Source organism: Diabrotica virgifera, chromosome 10, assembly GCF_917563875.1.
Source record: "Diabrotica virgifera virgifera chromosome 10, PGI_DIABVI_V3a".
In the NCBI taxonomy this organism is placed as follows: domain Eukaryota; kingdom Metazoa; phylum Arthropoda; class Insecta; order Coleoptera; family Chrysomelidae; genus Diabrotica; species Diabrotica virgifera.
Window position 1 is genome coordinate 22,724,829 of NC_065452.1, and position 19,310 is coordinate 22,744,138.

Below are 19,310 nucleotides of genomic sequence, written 5' to 3' on the forward strand. Positions count from 1 at the left end.
GGAGGGCCAGACGTGAAGATGTTTCACATTATATTTTGTGTACTCTGGATAACCATATACAGTTAACACTACCCGAAAAGCCAGGAGGGGGGCCACGGCCCCCCTGATGGGCGCCCATGAACCGCACCCCAACAATCAAGAAAAAATACGTTGACGGAAAAAAACTAAAAGTTATAGCTATACTAAAACCTGTGAAAGACGTCTTTGTCATCTATATATGCTGTGCAAAAGGCTTATCTTGCATCGCATAAAGAAAGTCGGTCGACTCAAAAATCAAATCACAGTAAGTTAGTTTCAGACCCAAATTCTAGCTCTGAAGGAACACATCGAGAACATATTTCAAGAAAAAAGCTAAACGGCCTAGTCCTCTCCTCGTCGACCTAAGTGCCGCATACTACATCCTCAACCACACAAACTTAAGGAAAGAAAATAATGATCAACCAATGCAAACTTTTACTAAAAACTTCAAATACGCAGACGACATAGGCGTCACAACCAAGTTTCAGTCTGTGAAAAAAATTGAAAGCTGCCCTGAATTTGATGTCCGATTGTTATAAAGAAAATTCGCTAAGATGAAATTTAACAGTACTTAATATATAAGCTTAATATACTTAATATATAGCTATATTTTTAGCTATATATTAAGCTTATATTATATATAGCTGTAGTTTTTACTACAAACCAAATTTAGATGCAGAGTTAACAAAGAAAGAAACGAAAGACAACAAACTACAAACAAACTGGCCCTGGAAAAACTGAAGATTCAGGAATGTAAAGAGAAGTTCTAAGAAGAAGTCGCAAATGAGTTAAGGGCGCTAGAATTTCACTCCATAGAGGGCAAATGGAATAATATCAAAACAGCAGTACTGACAGCAGCAGCGTCCACCCTCGGAAAAAAAGAAAAAGGAGAGAAGAGGAGCATGGTTTGATGACGAGTGCAGACAAGCAATAGAGGAAAGAAATGAAGCACACAAAATATATATAACAAGAACAACACGAAAAAGATGAACATCATTTGAAGTCGCAAGACGGAAAGCAGACAAGATATGCAGAAATAAAAAGAGAGCCTATGAAAATGGACAAATAGAGAAAATGGAAGAAAATTTCAAAAACAACGAAATTAGAGGGGCTTGCGAATACCTAAAAAAGATAAAAAGTTGATATAAACCTCAAACAAGTCTATGTAAAGATGAAAGTGTGCAAATAATCGGTGACGAATAGAAAGTTACAGAAACCTGGAAGCATTATTTTCAGACCCTACTTGGGACACAAGTAAACATGGAAGATGAAATGGGTACGAACTACATAGATGAGAATGAAGTAGAGAATGGAGTAGAAGCTCCAACCATAGAGGAAGTTCTCGAAGCTATTAAGGCCCAGAAAAACAATAAGATCCCAGGAGTTGACGAAATACCAGCAGAATTGTATAAGGTAGGTCGCGACCACCTAGCAAGTCACATCCACGCGCTCATCAAAGATATATGGCAAGAAGAGAAAATACTCGACGACTGGAAGAAAAGTATAGTATGCCAGATCTATAAAAAAGGAGACAAACTCCAGTGTAAAAACTACCGTGGAATTTCTCCACTATGTACAGCATATAAAGTCCTCATGTATATTATAAACCAGCGGCTCCAACCACTAGCAGAAAATATTATTGGAGAGTATCAGACGGGCTTCCGACGGGGAAGATCGACACTGGATCAAATATTTACAGTCAAACAGATCTTGAGCAAATCATGGGAAAACGACATTGATATTCACGACGTGTTTGTAGACTTCAAACAGGCATACGACTCAGTCAAAAGGAACAAACTCTACAATATATTGGCTGAATTGGCAATACCACACAAGCTAATTATACTCATTAAAGCCACAATGGATGAAACTCAGGCATATGTACGAATACAAAACCACCAGACAGACTTTTTTAAAATTTTGAAGGGACTAAAGCAGGGAGATGGGCTGGCCCCAACTTTGTTTAACCTGGCACTAGAGTATGCGGTTAGAAAAATGCAAACTGGACGAGAAAACCTACTGACCAACCGAATGGTTCAACTGGCCCAGGAGCGTCATTTGAAATTTTAATAGGGGGGGGCAAGCATTATATATACAATACATTTATATGCAAACATAATACAAAATTGATCTATTTTTTGTAAATTTCAGTAATTTTCACGGTCAGGGGGGGGGGCAAATGCCCCCCTGCCCCCTATCAAATGACGCCCCTGAACTGGCCGCTTATGCCGATGATCTTAATATTATGAGTAGAACATCAACAGGAGCACAGGAAACATACGCAGAGTTAAAAACGCAAACAAAAAGGCTAGGTCTGGAAATTAACACAGAAAAAAACAAGAATAATGACACAGGCGAGAAGAAATATAGTCCCCCACAATATTATACATGAATATGACATTTAACCGGTTGGAAAGTTTACATGCCTGGGAGTAGAACTATATGCCGACGGATCAGAAGATGGAGAAATACGGAAGATAATGACGCAGACAGAATAACAGAGCTTATTTTGCCCTCTCCCATATATTTCGGTCTAAAAATGTCCACCGAAATACAAAGATGAGAATCTATAAAACCTTAATTCGACCAATAGCATGCAATGGCAATGAAGCATGGGTCCTGAAAGAAACATCCAAAAAACAAACTCAACACATTCGAAAGGAAAGTACTGAGGAGAATACTACCTGTGAGGGAAAACATAATCTTCAGAAGTCGATACAACAACGAGCTTTATCAGCTTTATAAGGAAATACCCCTGTCAGACTTCATTAGAATACAAAGATTGCAATGGGTCGGACATGTGATAAAAATGGGAGAGGATAGGCTGCCAAATAGAGCACGGAATGCTAGAATGCAGGGAAAGAGATCGGTTGGAAAGCCAAGAAAGCGCTGGGAAGATACAGTAAACAGCGACGCACAAGCCCTTTTAGGAGTCCGTGTATGGAGAAGAGCAGCCACAGACAAGCAAGGGTGGAGGCAAAAAATAAAGGAGGCCAAGGCTCAATTTGGGCTGTAGTGCCGTAGAAGAAGAATATAGCTATATTAATAGCGCAACCGCTATACTTCTTAATAGAGGAATACGCATATACAGTATGGAAGAGATCTGCGCATGCCAAGAAAGTATACACCAGCCCGAATGAAGCGTGCAGACTCATTACCGGCTAAATGAGACCAACCCCTATGGATAAACTCTATAAGGCTTTAGGTCTCTCGAATGCTGACTCCCCTAGAACGGCCTACGAATTCACCAAAAGATTACGTGCCAATTTGTTGGTATTTTCTCTTCAGTCCTGTCTCCCTTTCGGTGCCATAAAGTTCCCCTAATGTTGGCAATTACATTGGTGAGTTGTTTACGGTCTTTAGCTAATCGGAATATTTGTTCGGCACTGCGTATTCCTTTCCAATCGCGAAAGTGCTTGAGCCTTGACATCTGCTTTCTTCCGATTCCTCTGCTGCCCTCGATTTTATCTTTCATGATAAGTTGAAGGATGGTATATCGTTTTCTTCTAAGAGCATGCCCCAGGTATGAAATATTTCTTATTTTAATAGTTTTTAACAACTCACAGACGGCATTTGCTCTATTTAACAGAGCTTCGTTGAGCTGCCTCGCTGTTCAGGATATTCGGAGCATTCTTCTATGCAACTACATCTCAAACACCTCTATGCGATTGGTTGTATCAGCACTTAGAATCCGTTTCTCCAAATATAGCATTTGATCATTCTTTGACGTATTTTTAGGTTTCCGCTGTGGTTAGAGAAGAATAATTTCATTTGTGGAAACGTTATTCGAGTGCTTCAATTCTGCATGTGATCTCTCTACTTGGTTCTAGTTGGTCTGTAATATACCATGCCAGATTTTTAAAGTAAATAACTCTTCAATTTTAGGTTGACTTATTTGTAGGGTAGTATTGTCGTGAGTTTGGCGACGAAATATCATACCTTTTGATTTAGAAGCATTAATTTGTAGAACCATCTCTCTTCCTATGGTGCTTATGCAATCAAAGAAAACTTGAAGACGCTGGAGACTATCGCATGTGTCGTCGGTGTACCTAAGATTATAAATCAGCAGGGATAGAATGTATCCCTGTCTGACGCCTCTTTGAATGTAACATTCATCGCTTAATCTCCCATCGACTCGTACGGCTGCTTTCTGCTTTCAATACAAATTTTCTATGATACATACGTCCGTACCATTATCATCCATTTTAGATAAGTGTTATTAGTTTTACTAGTAACAGATACGAGTTACTCCAATGCATTTGCAAGGTAAAATTGAATAAAAAAGGGCCCCAGGACGAAGAAGAATATCCTGGCTTGCTAACCTGAGAGCATGGTATAGAAAGACCACAACACAACTTTTTCCGTATAGCGACCAACAAAATCATCACAGCCAGAATGATCGCCAACGTTCGGAACGGAAGGCACCCTAAGAAGAAGAAGTTATTAGTTTTGTGTATGTAAAGTCTCCTCTCCGTACTTAAGAAATTCGGCCTGTATATTATCGGAGCCTGGAACTTCCCCTTTTTTCAATTTGGTAATTGCTTGCAATGTTTGATCTATTTTTGGGACCTCTGTCGGAAGGTCAAGATACATATCCTCTCCATGTACTCTCTTTTTATGTATGTTAAAAAATATTCTTGTCTTGTTTCGGATGGCTCCTCTTCATTGATTATTAATTCTTCATTATTTTCATTAGTACAGACACGCAATTAGGTTTGAAGCCTCTCTTTTCCGTCCATATTACCAACCAGTGTATACTAAAGTTTTCTGCGCAACCAAAAAACTAGACTAGCTAAGTAAAGAAAGAGTGAAAATCAACTATCTGCCTTGAATGTTACTACATGCACGTGCACGAGGCAATATGCCACTTTATAGTATTTAAATTAAGGTTATAGTAACAAATAATATGTCTCCAATATACTTACTTTCATTATCCATAAACCTTTCCCAGTTCTCGTGTGAAAGATTCCCCCAGGAGCCATCGTGAGGAAAGTTTTTCACGCATTTTTGTGTGAGGACACCCATGTAAATTTGTAAACCCATTAGTGCGAATACGGAGAGGGAAAACATTGTTAAAATTATCACATCTCGTAGATTTTTTACTGATTCGATTACGGCGCCGACAATGGTCTTTAAACCTGGAAGCAAAAAAATCAAATATTGGACATGAATACACTATAGTTTATACTAAAATCACACTCAAGATGCAGTAGAAATAAACAAACCAAGACACGTTAAATGTTAAGAGCAGCATTCCCGAATCATGATTTACAATGTATATACATTTTATCAATCCAAATCATGATTTAGAATGTTGAAATCATGATTAGGGAGTGCTCCTCGTAACATGAAAGTATCTTGGTTTGTTTATTTTAAGTGCATCTTGATTGTGAATTTAGTATAGAATCATCTGGATTCCATGGACTCTATAATTATTTAATGTTGTTTTAAATTTCGTTTTTCTACCTTTTACGGACAATTCTATCGTTCGAGGATAACCGTTTCTCGCTAAGGATGAGCATACGGACCAAAACACGATCTTTGCGAAAATCTACCCACCGATTTAAATCACTTTAATTTAGGTTAAACGTTGAGAAAGCTAATCCAGCTTCCTGGGGCTAGAGTAATTAAAAGAATAAAGAAATATAATGAAAAGAGCGGGATCGAAAGGTAAACCTGAAATAGGCACAAGAGTGTACATATTCATAGGAGCATGAAATGTAACCCTTTACGAAACTGGCAAATTGGACAAGTAAGCCAAGATATTAACAAGTACAAATTAGACATTGTTGGACTAAGCGAAATACGGTAAAATGGCACTGGATAAACCTGAGTAGGTAACCAACAACTAATGATATATTCTGGGAAGATAGACGTAAATAATAAACACGAAAAGGAAGTGTCAATACGTATGTAGCTTTTTCTACAGGGCTTTTAGGCCCAGAGCTTTGTTGTTCTTTTCCATAGCTTTCTGTTATTTGTCACCATCTTCCAGTCTGTTATTCCTTTTTCCTTTAGGTCTTCTACTACCGCCTCTCTCCATCGCTTTCGTGGTCTTCCTCTCTTTCTTTTATAATCTGGTACTCACCATGCTATTTTCTTCACCACTTTGTCATCGTTCATTCTTTCTATATGGCCCAGCCACTGAAACCTTCTTTATTTTATTACGCTATCTATTTGTGGTTCTTTGTAAATATTATAAACTTCCTCATTTGTTCTTCTTATATACCCTTCCACTGTTCTCTTCACGCCTAATATTCTTCTGAGTATTTTCCTTTCCCATCTACTTACTGTTTACTTTAGTTGTTTGGTTGAGTATCCATGTCTCACATCCGTATATCACTGTTGGTCTTATTATAGTCTTGTAAATCCTGAATTTCGTATTCCATGATAGCTGTTTTGATCTTAGTAAATTATTCATGGCGCCCGCAGATCGATTGGCTGTACTTAATTTGGCATCAATTTCTTTCATTTCTTCACACTTGTTTGTTATCCTTGCTCCTGGATATACAAATTCGTCTATTTCCTCAAACTTAAACTCTCCTAATTGTGTGTTTACATTTGTTCCATATCCCTTTCTCTCCCTACTTTCATAACTTTGCTTTTATTTTGATTTATTTGTAGACCCAGCTTATACGCTCACTTACTTATTTTTCGGTTATCTCTTTCAGTATCTTTTCACTCGTCGTTACAATTGCCACATCATCTGCATATCCCATAATCCCACTAATTGATGACTCTTGTACAATATGTACCCATTTCTATTGTTGCTGCGTTGATAGAGGGTCTCTTTGCCCAAGTCCTGATCTGACTGCAAAATCTTCTGAGGTTCCCTCTTTTACTCTTACGTTGCAGGTCGTATGCTTCAATGTCATCGTCACTAGTTTCTTTAGCTTCGTAGGTATTTCAAATTCTTCTATAACTTCCGCAATTTTTTCTCTCTTGACAGAGGCGTACGCCTTTTTAAAATCTATGAATAATACTACTGTCGGGATTTTGTATTCATAGCAGCTGGTCAGTACCTCTTTCATTATGAATATCTGATCGGTTGTTCCTCTGCCTTTCCTAAATCCTGCTTGATATTCCCCGATCTGTGATTCAACCTCCAGTACCTCCAGCTACTGGAGTACGTCCACCAAGTCCGACTAAGTTACTTGGTAGTCAACGTTGGCCTAAGATGGTTGATTAAGTTTCTTGATAGAGTTTCACCATGTTCCCGGAGGTTATATCTTTTAACATCGGCGTTTAGCCTGATCAATATTACTTCAACATAATGTAGATTGAATTATAATTTCAACCATTGTTTGGTTCTGGGGCTATTTAGCAAGTATTTGAATTCACTGATGATGGACTGATAGGTCCGAAAACGTTCTGAATTGGACATATTTTATTGAATCCATTGGGATTTTTAAAAATTTTAATAAATATACCTATTACATAGAAGTGGTTTTTACTTCATGTTAGAGTTTTTTAACTAATGATATATTCTGGAAAGATAGACGTAAATAATAAACACGAAAAGGAAGTGTCAATACGGCTAGCGCAAAAGAGAAGAAAAGTTCTAATAGAGTGGAAGCCAGTACCAGAAAGTATTATTTGGACGAGACAGAAGGCAATATACTATAACACTAAGGCAGGCCGCACATCAAAGAAACATGAAACATAAATTACGTTTCATGGAAATAAAACACTGCTAAACAAATATACGTCCGGCCATTTATGAAACTCTCCGAAAATAAAAATGTGTCATGAGCATGAATCACACTCGTTTCATTGGTAGGCGGACTTTGAGATTTGTTTAGCAGTGTTTTGTTTTCATGAAACATGTTTCACGTTTCATGTTTCATGTTTTTCGTTTCATATTTCTTTGGTGTGCGGCTTGCCTTACACTCCAACAGAATAGTAGTAAATGTATATGCTCCTACAAATAAAAAGGACGAAGATGACAAGGAAGAATTTTGTGAACAACTATACACAACGTTTAATAGGATTAATAATAAATATATAAAAGAGATATGAAAATCACAATCGTAGACCTTAATGCTAAAATAGACAATGAAAGAAAGGAATAAGGCAGATAAATGACAATGGAAATTTATTAATCGAACTTTGCGAACAAAATGAAGTTGTAATAGGTAAAAGTATCTTTAAACATAAGCGAATGCATAAAGAAACATCTAGATCACCAGTAGGGAGGTACAATAACCAAATAGACCACAAAACAATATTAAATATAAATGGAGAAGCTGGTTGCAGGATGTCAGGAGCTTAAGAGGTGCTTATATGGGTCATATCATACCACATGCTAGTCAGAGCGAAAGTAAGAATGAAATTATTCAGATATAAAAACCAAAACATGAACATAAAGAACACATACAATGTCGATTCCCTAAAACAAGAAAGTATAAGAAATAAATTCACTGAGAAACTGTAAATTACGAACTATATCACAACAAATAGGAGAGTCAGTCGAAGAAACATGGAAGAATTTTAAATAAGTAATGATAAAAGTACAGCAAAGAAAAAATCGGATCGAAAAGAAGATAAAATAAAAAATGGATATAACTGATAGAAGAAAGGAAAAAATCAAACAAGAAATCTTACAAAAGGAAGGATCAGAAGAAGAGAGGGCAAATATATCAGAAAAAGCAACGAAAGAAAACAACCTACGAGAAATAAGGAACAAACAAGGAAACATAATAAAAAAAAAACAAGATCGAAGGAATATTTTAAAAAAATATATGCCAAATATGAAATAACACGAGTCATAAAAGACAAAGTAGAAACAATGGTAGAAATTGGAGAATGGAAGGAACTATTACACAGTTTATTCAGAGAATAAACAAGAAAGAAGATGCGTCGACTCAGCCAGTCAGCAATCATACACTTTTGGCCAAGAAACGCGTAAGCGCCCAATACCCGACAAGGAGAGATGTAACTGCAGAGGACAGATTATAAGAGATAACATTAAACAACATGATCAATAATGGAATTGTACCTGATTATTAACAAATAGTAGCAGGGATATTGCAATTTCTTTTAAAGATAAGAGTTCAGAGGTGCTAGAGAAGAGGGCTTGGAGATTAAAGAAAGATGTTTCGAACAGATTAGAAGCCTTCGAATTATGGGCCTACAGAAGAATAAGTTGGGTGGCTAGAGTCACGAATAGAGATGCATCAAGTCAAACTAGTTTGATTTTATTCAACAAACTTGACTTGACTTGAAAATCAAACTTTTTTTGTAAAAAAGTTTAACTTGACTTGATTTCGATATCTTTAGGTTGGACTTGAAATCAAACTTCTTCAAACAGTTTGAAGTTTGAATGTCATATTGGCAACGTGTTTATTTCCAATTCTAATTGAGAGCGTATGGATTTTGTTGGATAGGTCTGAATCTGTATTCTGCTACTCCGCAAATGAGTTTGTAGTTCATATTTAGACGTCCATGTTTGGCTTGTTTATTACGTTCGTTTTGAAGTGTGTGGCTTTGGGAGATAATATCTGAATGTGGATATTTTTCGATTCAGAATAAGTACCAGAACAAATTGAGTCTGATATTGAAGGTATTCCCACTGCAAAAATTAAGAGAAACAATCTGTAGTCGAAGCAGTATTAATTAAGAAAAATAAATATACTGATTTATTTGATGTTGCGGCAGGTAATTTCAAAACAATGAAAATTTCAAAGTGCATACATACTTCTATTATGTAAAAATAAAGAACAGCGTTATAAAATCACAAACAGTGAACTAATTCTTTAAAAGGACAGCGTTATGCATAACTCGACCAAGCGCCATTTCTTTAAAATCGAGATAACAGCGGATTCTGGTGACACATAGCTAAAACTATCTTGGAAAAATCCCTGTTATTGTCACGTTAACGGTTACTAAGAAAAACAAAAATAAACCAAGCGACATTCTGTCTATTAAGGGTTTTTAGTTTTGCATATGAAGACTATATTCATAACTGCCATTCTTAACTGCCATTCATAACTGCGATATATCCATAACTGCCATTCATAACAGTTTCGCAATTTTAGACTAAGAGCCGACTTTGGTCTGTTTATGCTAAACTAAGCGTTTGGCCAGAATAACAGTTTTGTCCCCATTAATGTACACATTAATTTTGAAATTTCCGTCAAAAAATGATGGAATTTTTTTAAAGTGAAAATGCTGTGTTTATATATATGTAATTAAATTGAAAAATACAAATAATCTTTATAAAATCTTTTTATTATGTCTAACGTGCTATGTACTAAGAATATAGTATAAGTCATAAAATGGATCTTTCGGGATTCTTCTATATTTTGAATTTTGAATGTTTATTAATCATTTCTGTAGTAAGAGTATAAATCAATAGCGTGTTTTTCATGTATAAATATTGATTTTATTCCAACAGTACAACTTTTAATTTCAAAAGTCTGCTGTGTAAGGTACAGGTCAACTTCTACTGTTAGTACTTTCTGCTTTCACTTACGCAGCTTGACTTATTCTTTTAGTACACACCACATGTTATGATATTCTCGGGCGTTTGTATTGAATAAATGTAGATAATCCAAATTTGACCATAAAATTTCAAGGAATTAACATCCTTAAAAAGAGGTTGGTACGGAAACAGATTTTTGAGGTTCTTTGTTTTCTTCCTTTTTAACTTTCCTGAACCTTTTTTTATGACTTTCGTTCTGTCGTTGAAGACGGTGCCGATGTTTATTGTTATCGGTTATAAAAGCAGAAAATTATAAAAATAGCTAGATCCCATTTAAACCAAAAACTGTTCATTTAGTATTTTTTTATTTAATTTTGTTGTGCGTGCTAAAAAATAGTTTACTGTGAAAGTGTCAGTGTTCTATTGTACATGATTTTTAAAAATGAGTAGAGGGAAACAAATACTAAAATTATTGGAACTAAAGGATGATTTATATGGCACTCAATGTATTATTAAATTTCTTATCTTAATTGGCAACTGACATGTCTATCTCAACAAAAAAATATATAAAAAAATAAAAAAAAAATAAAATACAGGATCCTTTGTAAAAGGTATATTTAAAATACCCTAATAATGGTTACATCACAAAACAAAACGTTTTCGGAGTAACAAGTAAATCATTATCAGTGTTAAGCCAATAACATGCATGCGTGAGCTACCAAAAAGTTATGGGTAAAAACCCTTTAAAAGATATAGTTGACACTCAATTTTCAATATGTGAGGTTCATCCCTTTCATATCACATCCACGTGGGTTAGAGTCCTGTGTTGCCCTGGGTAATATCCAGGAATATTTGCAACATCTAACTATTTTAAACATAATATGTAGTATAATATAAGATCTTATACCTTTTAAAGGGTTTTTACCCATAACTTTTTGGTGGCTCACGCATGCGTGTTATTGGCTTAACACTGATGATGGATTACTTGTTAATCCGAAAACATCCGTTTTGTTTTTGATGCAACCCTTATTAGGGTCTTTTAAATATACCTTTTACGAAGGATCCTGTATTTTTGTGATTTATGGTATACAGCCAGCTACAGGAATTTTATTTCCCTCGTGGATTGTTAAAAAAGTATATCTACGAATTAAATTATTTTTCAAACTCTTTCAAACTGGTTTGAAAAACAGTTTGAATTTTCAAACCTGTACGATTGACCAGTTTGACTTGACTTGAATTATTTGTCAGAAGGATTGACTTGAGTTTGACTTGAAATTAAGTCAAACTCAAGTCAAATTCAAACATTCAAGTCAAATTTGTGCAACTCTAGTCACGAATGTCGAGGTGTTGAGAAGAATCGGAAAAAAAGAGAGGTTTTCAGTACAATTAAAGTTAGAAAATTGCATTATCTGGGACATGGCATGAGGGGCGAGCGTTAAAACTTTTTGCAGTTAATAATACACGGAAGAATACAGGGCAGAAGGACTCGTGGACGAAGAAGCATCTCCTGGTTAAACAATTTGAGAGCTTGGCTTAACTGCACTTCTGCTGATCTCTTTAGAGCAGCGGTATCGAAAGTGCGAGTTGCCATGATGGTTGCCGACCTTGTGAGAGGAGATGGTACATGAGGAAAAGAAGATTAACAAATAAAAATCTCCATTGATTCAATTACTATTTTTTATGTTCCATTTACTGTACTATTTCCTATGTCTTAGCACATTAAAACACTTTTTCCCTTCGAACTGTTGATATACAAACACAAACTCTATTTTACCTTGAACTGTTAAACAAATAACAGCTCAACCCACGCTGTATCTTATCCGCCTACGTAGTCCTTGACCAAATTTTTAAATCTTTTACCCGACTATTAGAATTCCTTGAAATTGTTCCCGATCAATAATCAAGCAGCAGAGTGTCATTTACAGATGTTCGCTTCAGTTTTCGCGGGAAAGAGTCGGCAGTTAGTCCGTGTTGTGAGGCCGCTCACGTATAGAAAAAAATTTCTGATTCGGTTTATTTCCTAGAATATAAAATAAACAGGAAGGAGTCTGTCATATATCAACAACACTTTAAATTTCGAGCTGAATCGGCCATCTTGAACGTCTGTGGACGACTCATAAGTTTTTGTCAACGATGTAAAAGGTGTTTGTGTATTGGATCAGCTGTGTGCATAGGCGTACCATCTGGTAAAGCTCCTGTATATGCAATCAATTAACTAAAGTGATTGTATCTTCTTCTTCAGGTGCCATCTCCGCTACGGAGGTTGGCAATCATCATACCTATTTTAATTTTTGAGGCAGTAGCTCTAAATAGTTGTTTTGAGCTGCATCCAAACCATTCTCTCAGGTTTTTCAACCATGAAATTCGTCTTCTTCCGATGCTTCTTCTGCCATCTATCTTTCCCTGCATTATGAGTCGTAGGATGCCATACTTCTTGCCCCGCATCACATGTCCGAGATACTGTAGCTTCTTTTCTTTAATTGTAAGTTCAACTTCCTTCTCTTTACCTATTCTTCTCAGTACTTCATTGTTCGTAACTCTATCTACCCAGGAAACCCTCATAATTCTTCTATAGGTCCACATTTCAAAGGCGTTAAGTCGTCTCATTGTCTCTACATTTAACGTCCATGATTCCACTCCATAGTATAGTACACTGTAGACGTAACATTTTGTTAGGCGTACTTTAAGAGCTAATGTTAAATCTTTGCTACATAGGACCTTTTTCATTTTTATAAAATTAGAACGTGCTTTTTCGATTCTGACTTTTATTTCTGCAGTGTAGTTATTATTTTCTGTTATAATTGTCCCTAGGTAAGTGTACTTTTTTACTCTTTCGATCTGCTGGCCCTCTACTATCAAGATTTCGTTAGTATTATGGTTGTTTTTACTAATTTTCATAAACTTCGTCTTTTTGATATTGAGACAAAGTCCGTACTCCCTACTACACCTTACTATTTTACTCATGAGTCCTTGCAGGTCTTGTAAACTATCGGCTATTATTACTGTATCATCTGCATATCTGATGTTGTTAACTAAGACTCCATTTACTCTTATGCCGACTGTTTCATCTTCCAGAGTTTCTCGCATTACCTCTTCAGAATAAGTGTTAAATAATAGAGGTGATATAGAATGCAGCCTTGTCTCCTCTCCTTATTTCCATTTTTTCAAATGTTTCTTTTTCAATTATTACTAGTGCTCGCTGATTGTAGTAGAGGTGTGTTATTAGTCTTAAATCTCTTTCATCTAGGTTTTTATTTTTTTAGGATTTCCATGAGTCGATCATGTTTTACTTTATCAAACGCTTTATTGTAGTCTATAAAACAGACGTAAAGAGGATGGTTAACATCCAAACATCTCTGTGTCAGCATGTTGAAGGAGAATAATGCCTCTCTGGTACCCATACCATTGCGGAACCCATATTGAGTGTCATTAATATCCAGCTCCAGTTTAGAGTGTATTCTGGCGTGGATAATTTTCAATAGAATTTTCTAGGTATGTGACATTACGCTTATGGTTCGGTAGTCACTGCATTCTTTTGCATTCACTTTCTTTGGCAAACACACAAATGCTGATATCAAAATTTCTGTAGCGATGATTCCTGTAGTATAGATAGCGTTGAACAGTTCTACTATTATGTCCAGGTTTTTCTCGTTGACAAACTTTATCAGCTCACTAGGTAATTCATCTGGACCAGCAGATTTATTGGTTTTCATAGAGTTTATTGCCTGACTAACCTCTGATTTGGTTATCTCTGGGCCTACGTCTCCCGTTTGGCTATCTACGGATGTACTAGCTTCTCTCTGGTCATGAAATAGTTCCTCGATATACTCTTTCCATCGTCGTAGTTTTCGTTTTGTCTCCATTATAATATTTCCATTTTTGTCGAGCAATATATTTGAGGTTCTTCTATTTCCTATTCCGGCTAGTTCTTTGACTTTTTCATGTAGGTTGAAGTTGTCATATGTCTTTTGCAGTTCTTCTATTTCTTTACATTTTTCAGAGAAGTAGGTTTCTTTAGGCTCCCCAATTTTTCTTCTTATTTGGTTTTGAAGCTGTTTATACACTTATACACTTTTTCTACTCAAAATCTATAAAAGGTGTAGAGCTCGAAATATTTTGACTTGTGTCCCTGAACTTTCAGGACCGGATTCCATTTGGCGTATTTCATTAGCATATTGGCAATAATTAATTAAATAAATAAATATATTAAAAGAAAATAGGTTAATAATAAATTATAAATTTTTAATAAGTGTTAAGTTAAAAAGTACGTATAATATGTACAAGTACGACAGACACGCACCATATAGTGCGCCGCGCGGTGGCGGCTTATACGCCGAGTGGACGCACATAATTAATAATTAAAAACAACGGCTATATTGAAATAAGCCCCGAATACTCATCACAATATTGATATTAAATGTTTAAACTTTAATTTAGGTACTTGGAAACCTCAAAAATAATACTTTACATATGAGTTTTCAAGCCTCAAAAATGTTTATTTTCGCATTTTTTCAGATTTTAAATCACCCATAACTCAAAAACTTTTGGAAAAATGAAGAGACCTTTTTTTATTTATAATGACCCAAACATCTTAAAAAAAATATTTTCTGGGGCAAAAAGGTGGTCTTTTGAATTAATTTGTTTAAAAAATTGTATAAACAATTTCTGCCCAAAAATTTCTCCCGGTAACCTTCTCATCTGTTTAGACAAAACATTTTTTAACAGGAATCCGCAAAGAAATCGAATCAGAAAATTTTTCATACGCGAGCGGTCTCACAACATGGACTAAGTTAAGTATAAATTTAGAAAGACAGAGCAAAAATAAAAATTAGATTATTAGTCATAAAAATCATTGTCAGAAAATAAAATTTAAATGTTGATAGTACGTGGTTTTAACGAGATCTAAAACTATAAATCATATTGTGATGAAAAATTGAAATATCCGGCAATACCATAAAAGTGATAGTGGACTTATAAAAGTACATTACAATGCATATTTTGTTCTCATAGAAAGTCTATGTTGTGAGAATAAATCGCTAGTGAATGCCCTTTGGTAGAAGGAACAGTACTATACAGATGGAAATAAGAAAAAAAGATTCGAAAGTGGAGCAGAAAAGCACAAGAAAAAGAAGGAAAATGAAAAGATCCTTAAGTAAGATCTAAAACAGAAGGAAAACTTTGTGAAACTCATTTTCACACGGAAATCCATAGCTAGTAAAGCTGCAACCAATGAAAATGCATGTGATGAAATAGAAATAACTGAGGGAAACATAGCGCCCGTAACTGAAGAAGATGAAAAAACATGTAACGACAGTTCTATTGCAGTTCAAGAAGTTAAAGAACCAATAACCGAAACTAAATTAGAAATTGAAGTTAAAGAAAAATATGGGTCCTAAATTCGGAAAACAACATAGAATTACAGAGTATAATAACTGAAGACGTACGGTTATTTTAAATTGGGAAAGATCTTCAGAATGTAAAAACCTCGATGGAAGTGTTTCAGCATCAAAAAGAATTATGGAAGGCATTACAAGATTTTTAAACAATCTATGGTTTTTAGAAAACATATCAGTGGAACAAAAATTAAAAGAGATTGGCTGAGGTATTCTCCCTCAAATGGAATACCGTATTTTGGGTTTGTTCAGTCCGTGTACAACTTTTTTTCAGCCTCAACCCGCCGTTGGGAAGTTATGATCAAATGCTTAAATCGAATTCCACAAAGCGATCTCATTCGCTACGATCTAGTCTCTAGTTCTTAAAAGAACAAGCAGCACAAGATGGATAGCAAGGGCACATCCAACAAGACCTTTGTCTAAAGGTTACAACGCTTTCAAATCTGCTCTTCATACTCTTGCTGAAGACACTAATCAGAAAGCTGAAACAGTTCATGAGACTCAATGTTTGATGAAAGAAATGTTAAAAAAAAACATTCATAATGAATGGATGTCGGGCAACAATTTTAGAACGCATCAATGCTGTCAGTATATCATTACAGAGAGAAGAGATTGAACTTCAAACTACAGTTCAGCTTCTAAATTCATTTTGGAGTTCTTAAAATTCCAAAGAGATAATTTTGCTTACTACGAGCAGAAGACCTGCGATCTCCAATACTCTGAATATTTCGACGTGAGTAAACGAAAGCGGTAAGAAAACTACATTTCGATGATGCTAATTCCAATGAAGTTTTTCTACAAGGTGGACAAAAGTTAAAGGTAGAAACTTGAAACGTATGTCCCAATGTTCGATAAGCTAATTACTGAGGTGAGTCATCGATTGACAGTGTACGGGTCAGTGAACTCAGTGTTTGATATTTGTGTTTTTTCAAAATTAAATGATACTTATGATTAAATAAAGCAGTGTTCTTCAAAACTACATGAAAATTATCCTGATATTATTAATGTTGACCGAATTATTAATGTGGAGGTCCTGCGTAAAATGGAGAAAGAGTGTGAAATTCTCATAACCATCAAAACAAAAAAAATTAGAATATCTATGACATGTAATGAGAAATCAAGAACGTTACCGCCTTCTTCATCTGATTTTCCAAGGGAAGGTAAATGGTAAAAGATGACCGGGAAGAAGACGCATTTCCTGGCATCAAAATTTACGAAAGTGGTATAACACGACTACCACTGAACTGTTCCGCGCTGTGGTAAACAAAGTCAACATAGCCATGATGATCGCCAACATCCGGAACGGATAGGTACTTTAAAAAGAAATGTTAGAATTTAGCCTGACGGACCTTTTCGATTAGACAACAGCGCTTCTTCTGTCGTAAAAATGTTAATTCAGCCAATTTCTGGAACAGGTAGAAATGTTACATGTGATAATTGATTCACGTCAATACCTTTGGCCCTCGAGTTACTTTAAAATCACAATGTGACCTTGGTAGGGATTCTGAGACAAAATAAACGTGACATTCCTGAACGTACAAAAATGAAGGAACCAAAAACAAAGACAAGTATATTTGACTTTACTACAGACACGACATTGAAATGATGAAGAACTGGATATAGAAGCTGGAAAGATAGGCCTTAATATGAATTAAAGCATAACCAAAATCATAACAAATACAGATGAGGACATCACAAGGAGGATCGGACAAGATGAAATAGAACAAGTTCACTATTATGGTGTGTATTCAGGGTGTCCCGAAAAGATTGGTCATTAATTATACTGCACATTCTGGGGTCAAAAATAGTTCGATTGAACCTAACTTACCTTAGTACAAATGCGCTCATAAAAAAGTTACAGCCCTTTGAAGTTACAAAATGAAAATCGATTTTTTTCAAGATATCGAAATTATTAAAGATTTTTTATTGAAAACGGACATGTATCATTCTTATGTCAGAAACATCTTAAAACAAAATTATAGTGAAATTTGTTGTTATAAAAAGTTTATGGGGGTTTTGTTCCCTTAAAGCCCCCCAAACTTTTGTGTACGTTCCAATTAATTCATTATTGTGGTACCATTAGTTAATCACAACGTTTTTAAAACTTTTTGTCTCTTATTATTTTTTCGATTAGCCAGTTTTTATCGAGATGCGGCTTCTTTTTTAATATATTTACATAAAAATTTTTTGTGGGTTTTGCTCCTTTAAACCCCCCAAATGTTTGTGTACGTTCCAATTAAACTATTATTGTTATACCATTAGTTAGACATTGTTTTTAAAACTATTTTGTCTCTTAGTCTTTTTTTGATAAGTCACCTTTTATCGAGATGTGGTTTCTTTTTCAAAATATACCTAAAAATGTAAATTATAAATAAATTTTCAGATTATTAACAGGTCTCTCTAAATATTAAAAATATCTCGATAAACACTGATTCATCGAAAAAGTACTAAGAGGCAAAAAAGTTTTAAAAACATTGTGTTTAACTAATGGTAACACAATATTAATTTAATTGGAACGTAAACAAAAGTTTGGGCGGGTTTAAGGGAACAAAACCCCCATAAAATTTTTATGGAGTGCACAAATTTCACTTTAATTTTTTTTTAAGATGTTGCTGCCATAAGAATGCCACATGTCAATTTTCAATAAAAAATCTCTAACAGTGTTCGATATATGAAAACAAAATCGATTTTCATTTTGTAACTTCAAAGGCTTGTAACTTTTTTTGTGTGCACTATTGTATATAAGTAAGTGAGGTTCAACCAACCTATTTTTGACCTCAGAATCTGTGGTATAATTTATGGCCAATCTTTTCGGGACAGCCTGTATATCTGGGTTAAATTATAAAACTTAACAAGGAAAACCAAACAGCAGAGATTAAAAGACGAGTTAGACTGGCATGGGCGGCATTTGGCAAACTAAGCTACATTATTAAAAATAAAAGATATCCATATTATCTCAAGAACAAGGTATACAATCAATGCATACTCCATATTCTCACTTATGGTTCCCCAACGTGGACGTTTACAAAAACAAACATGGACAAAATCAGAAAAACGCAAAGAGCAATGGAAACACAAATGTTGCACATAAGACTAATGGATAAAAAGAGAAACGAGCGGATAAGAGAGACAACACAAGTTAGGGATGTTGGACAAGAAGTTGCAAAATTGAAATTGAGATTTGCCGGACACAATATAAGACAAAAAGAAGACCGATGGAACAAAATTCTTATATAAATTGGAGACCATGGGAATATAAAACAAAGCAGAGGAAGGCCCCAAATGAGATGGGCAGATGATATCAAGAAGCACGTGGGCTCTAGGTGGATAATTGTAGCGACAGACAGAGAGCAATGAAAAAGGATTGGGGAGGCCTATGTCCAAAGATGGACCAAAGAAAGCTCATTAGATAGGTAGATAGAAAGACACGACATTAGTGTCATATAAACCAAAGCCACATAAAATATTGTTAATGA

At 35.2% G+C, this 19,310-nt stretch overlaps 1 protein-coding gene across 1 annotated transcript in view; it reads right to left on the reverse strand.

Moving 5' to 3' along the window:
• LOC114329190 (sodium channel protein para) overlaps nt 1-19,310 on the reverse strand; it is a 285,131-nt gene that overhangs the window by 146,224 nt on the left and 119,597 nt on the right. Inside the window, exon 7 of the mRNA XM_028278218.2 lies at nt 4,944-5,156. Coding sequence (XP_028134019.1) covers nt 4,944-5,156 — 213 coding nt within the window. The remainder of the gene's footprint in view (nt 1-4,943; nt 5,157-19,310) is intronic.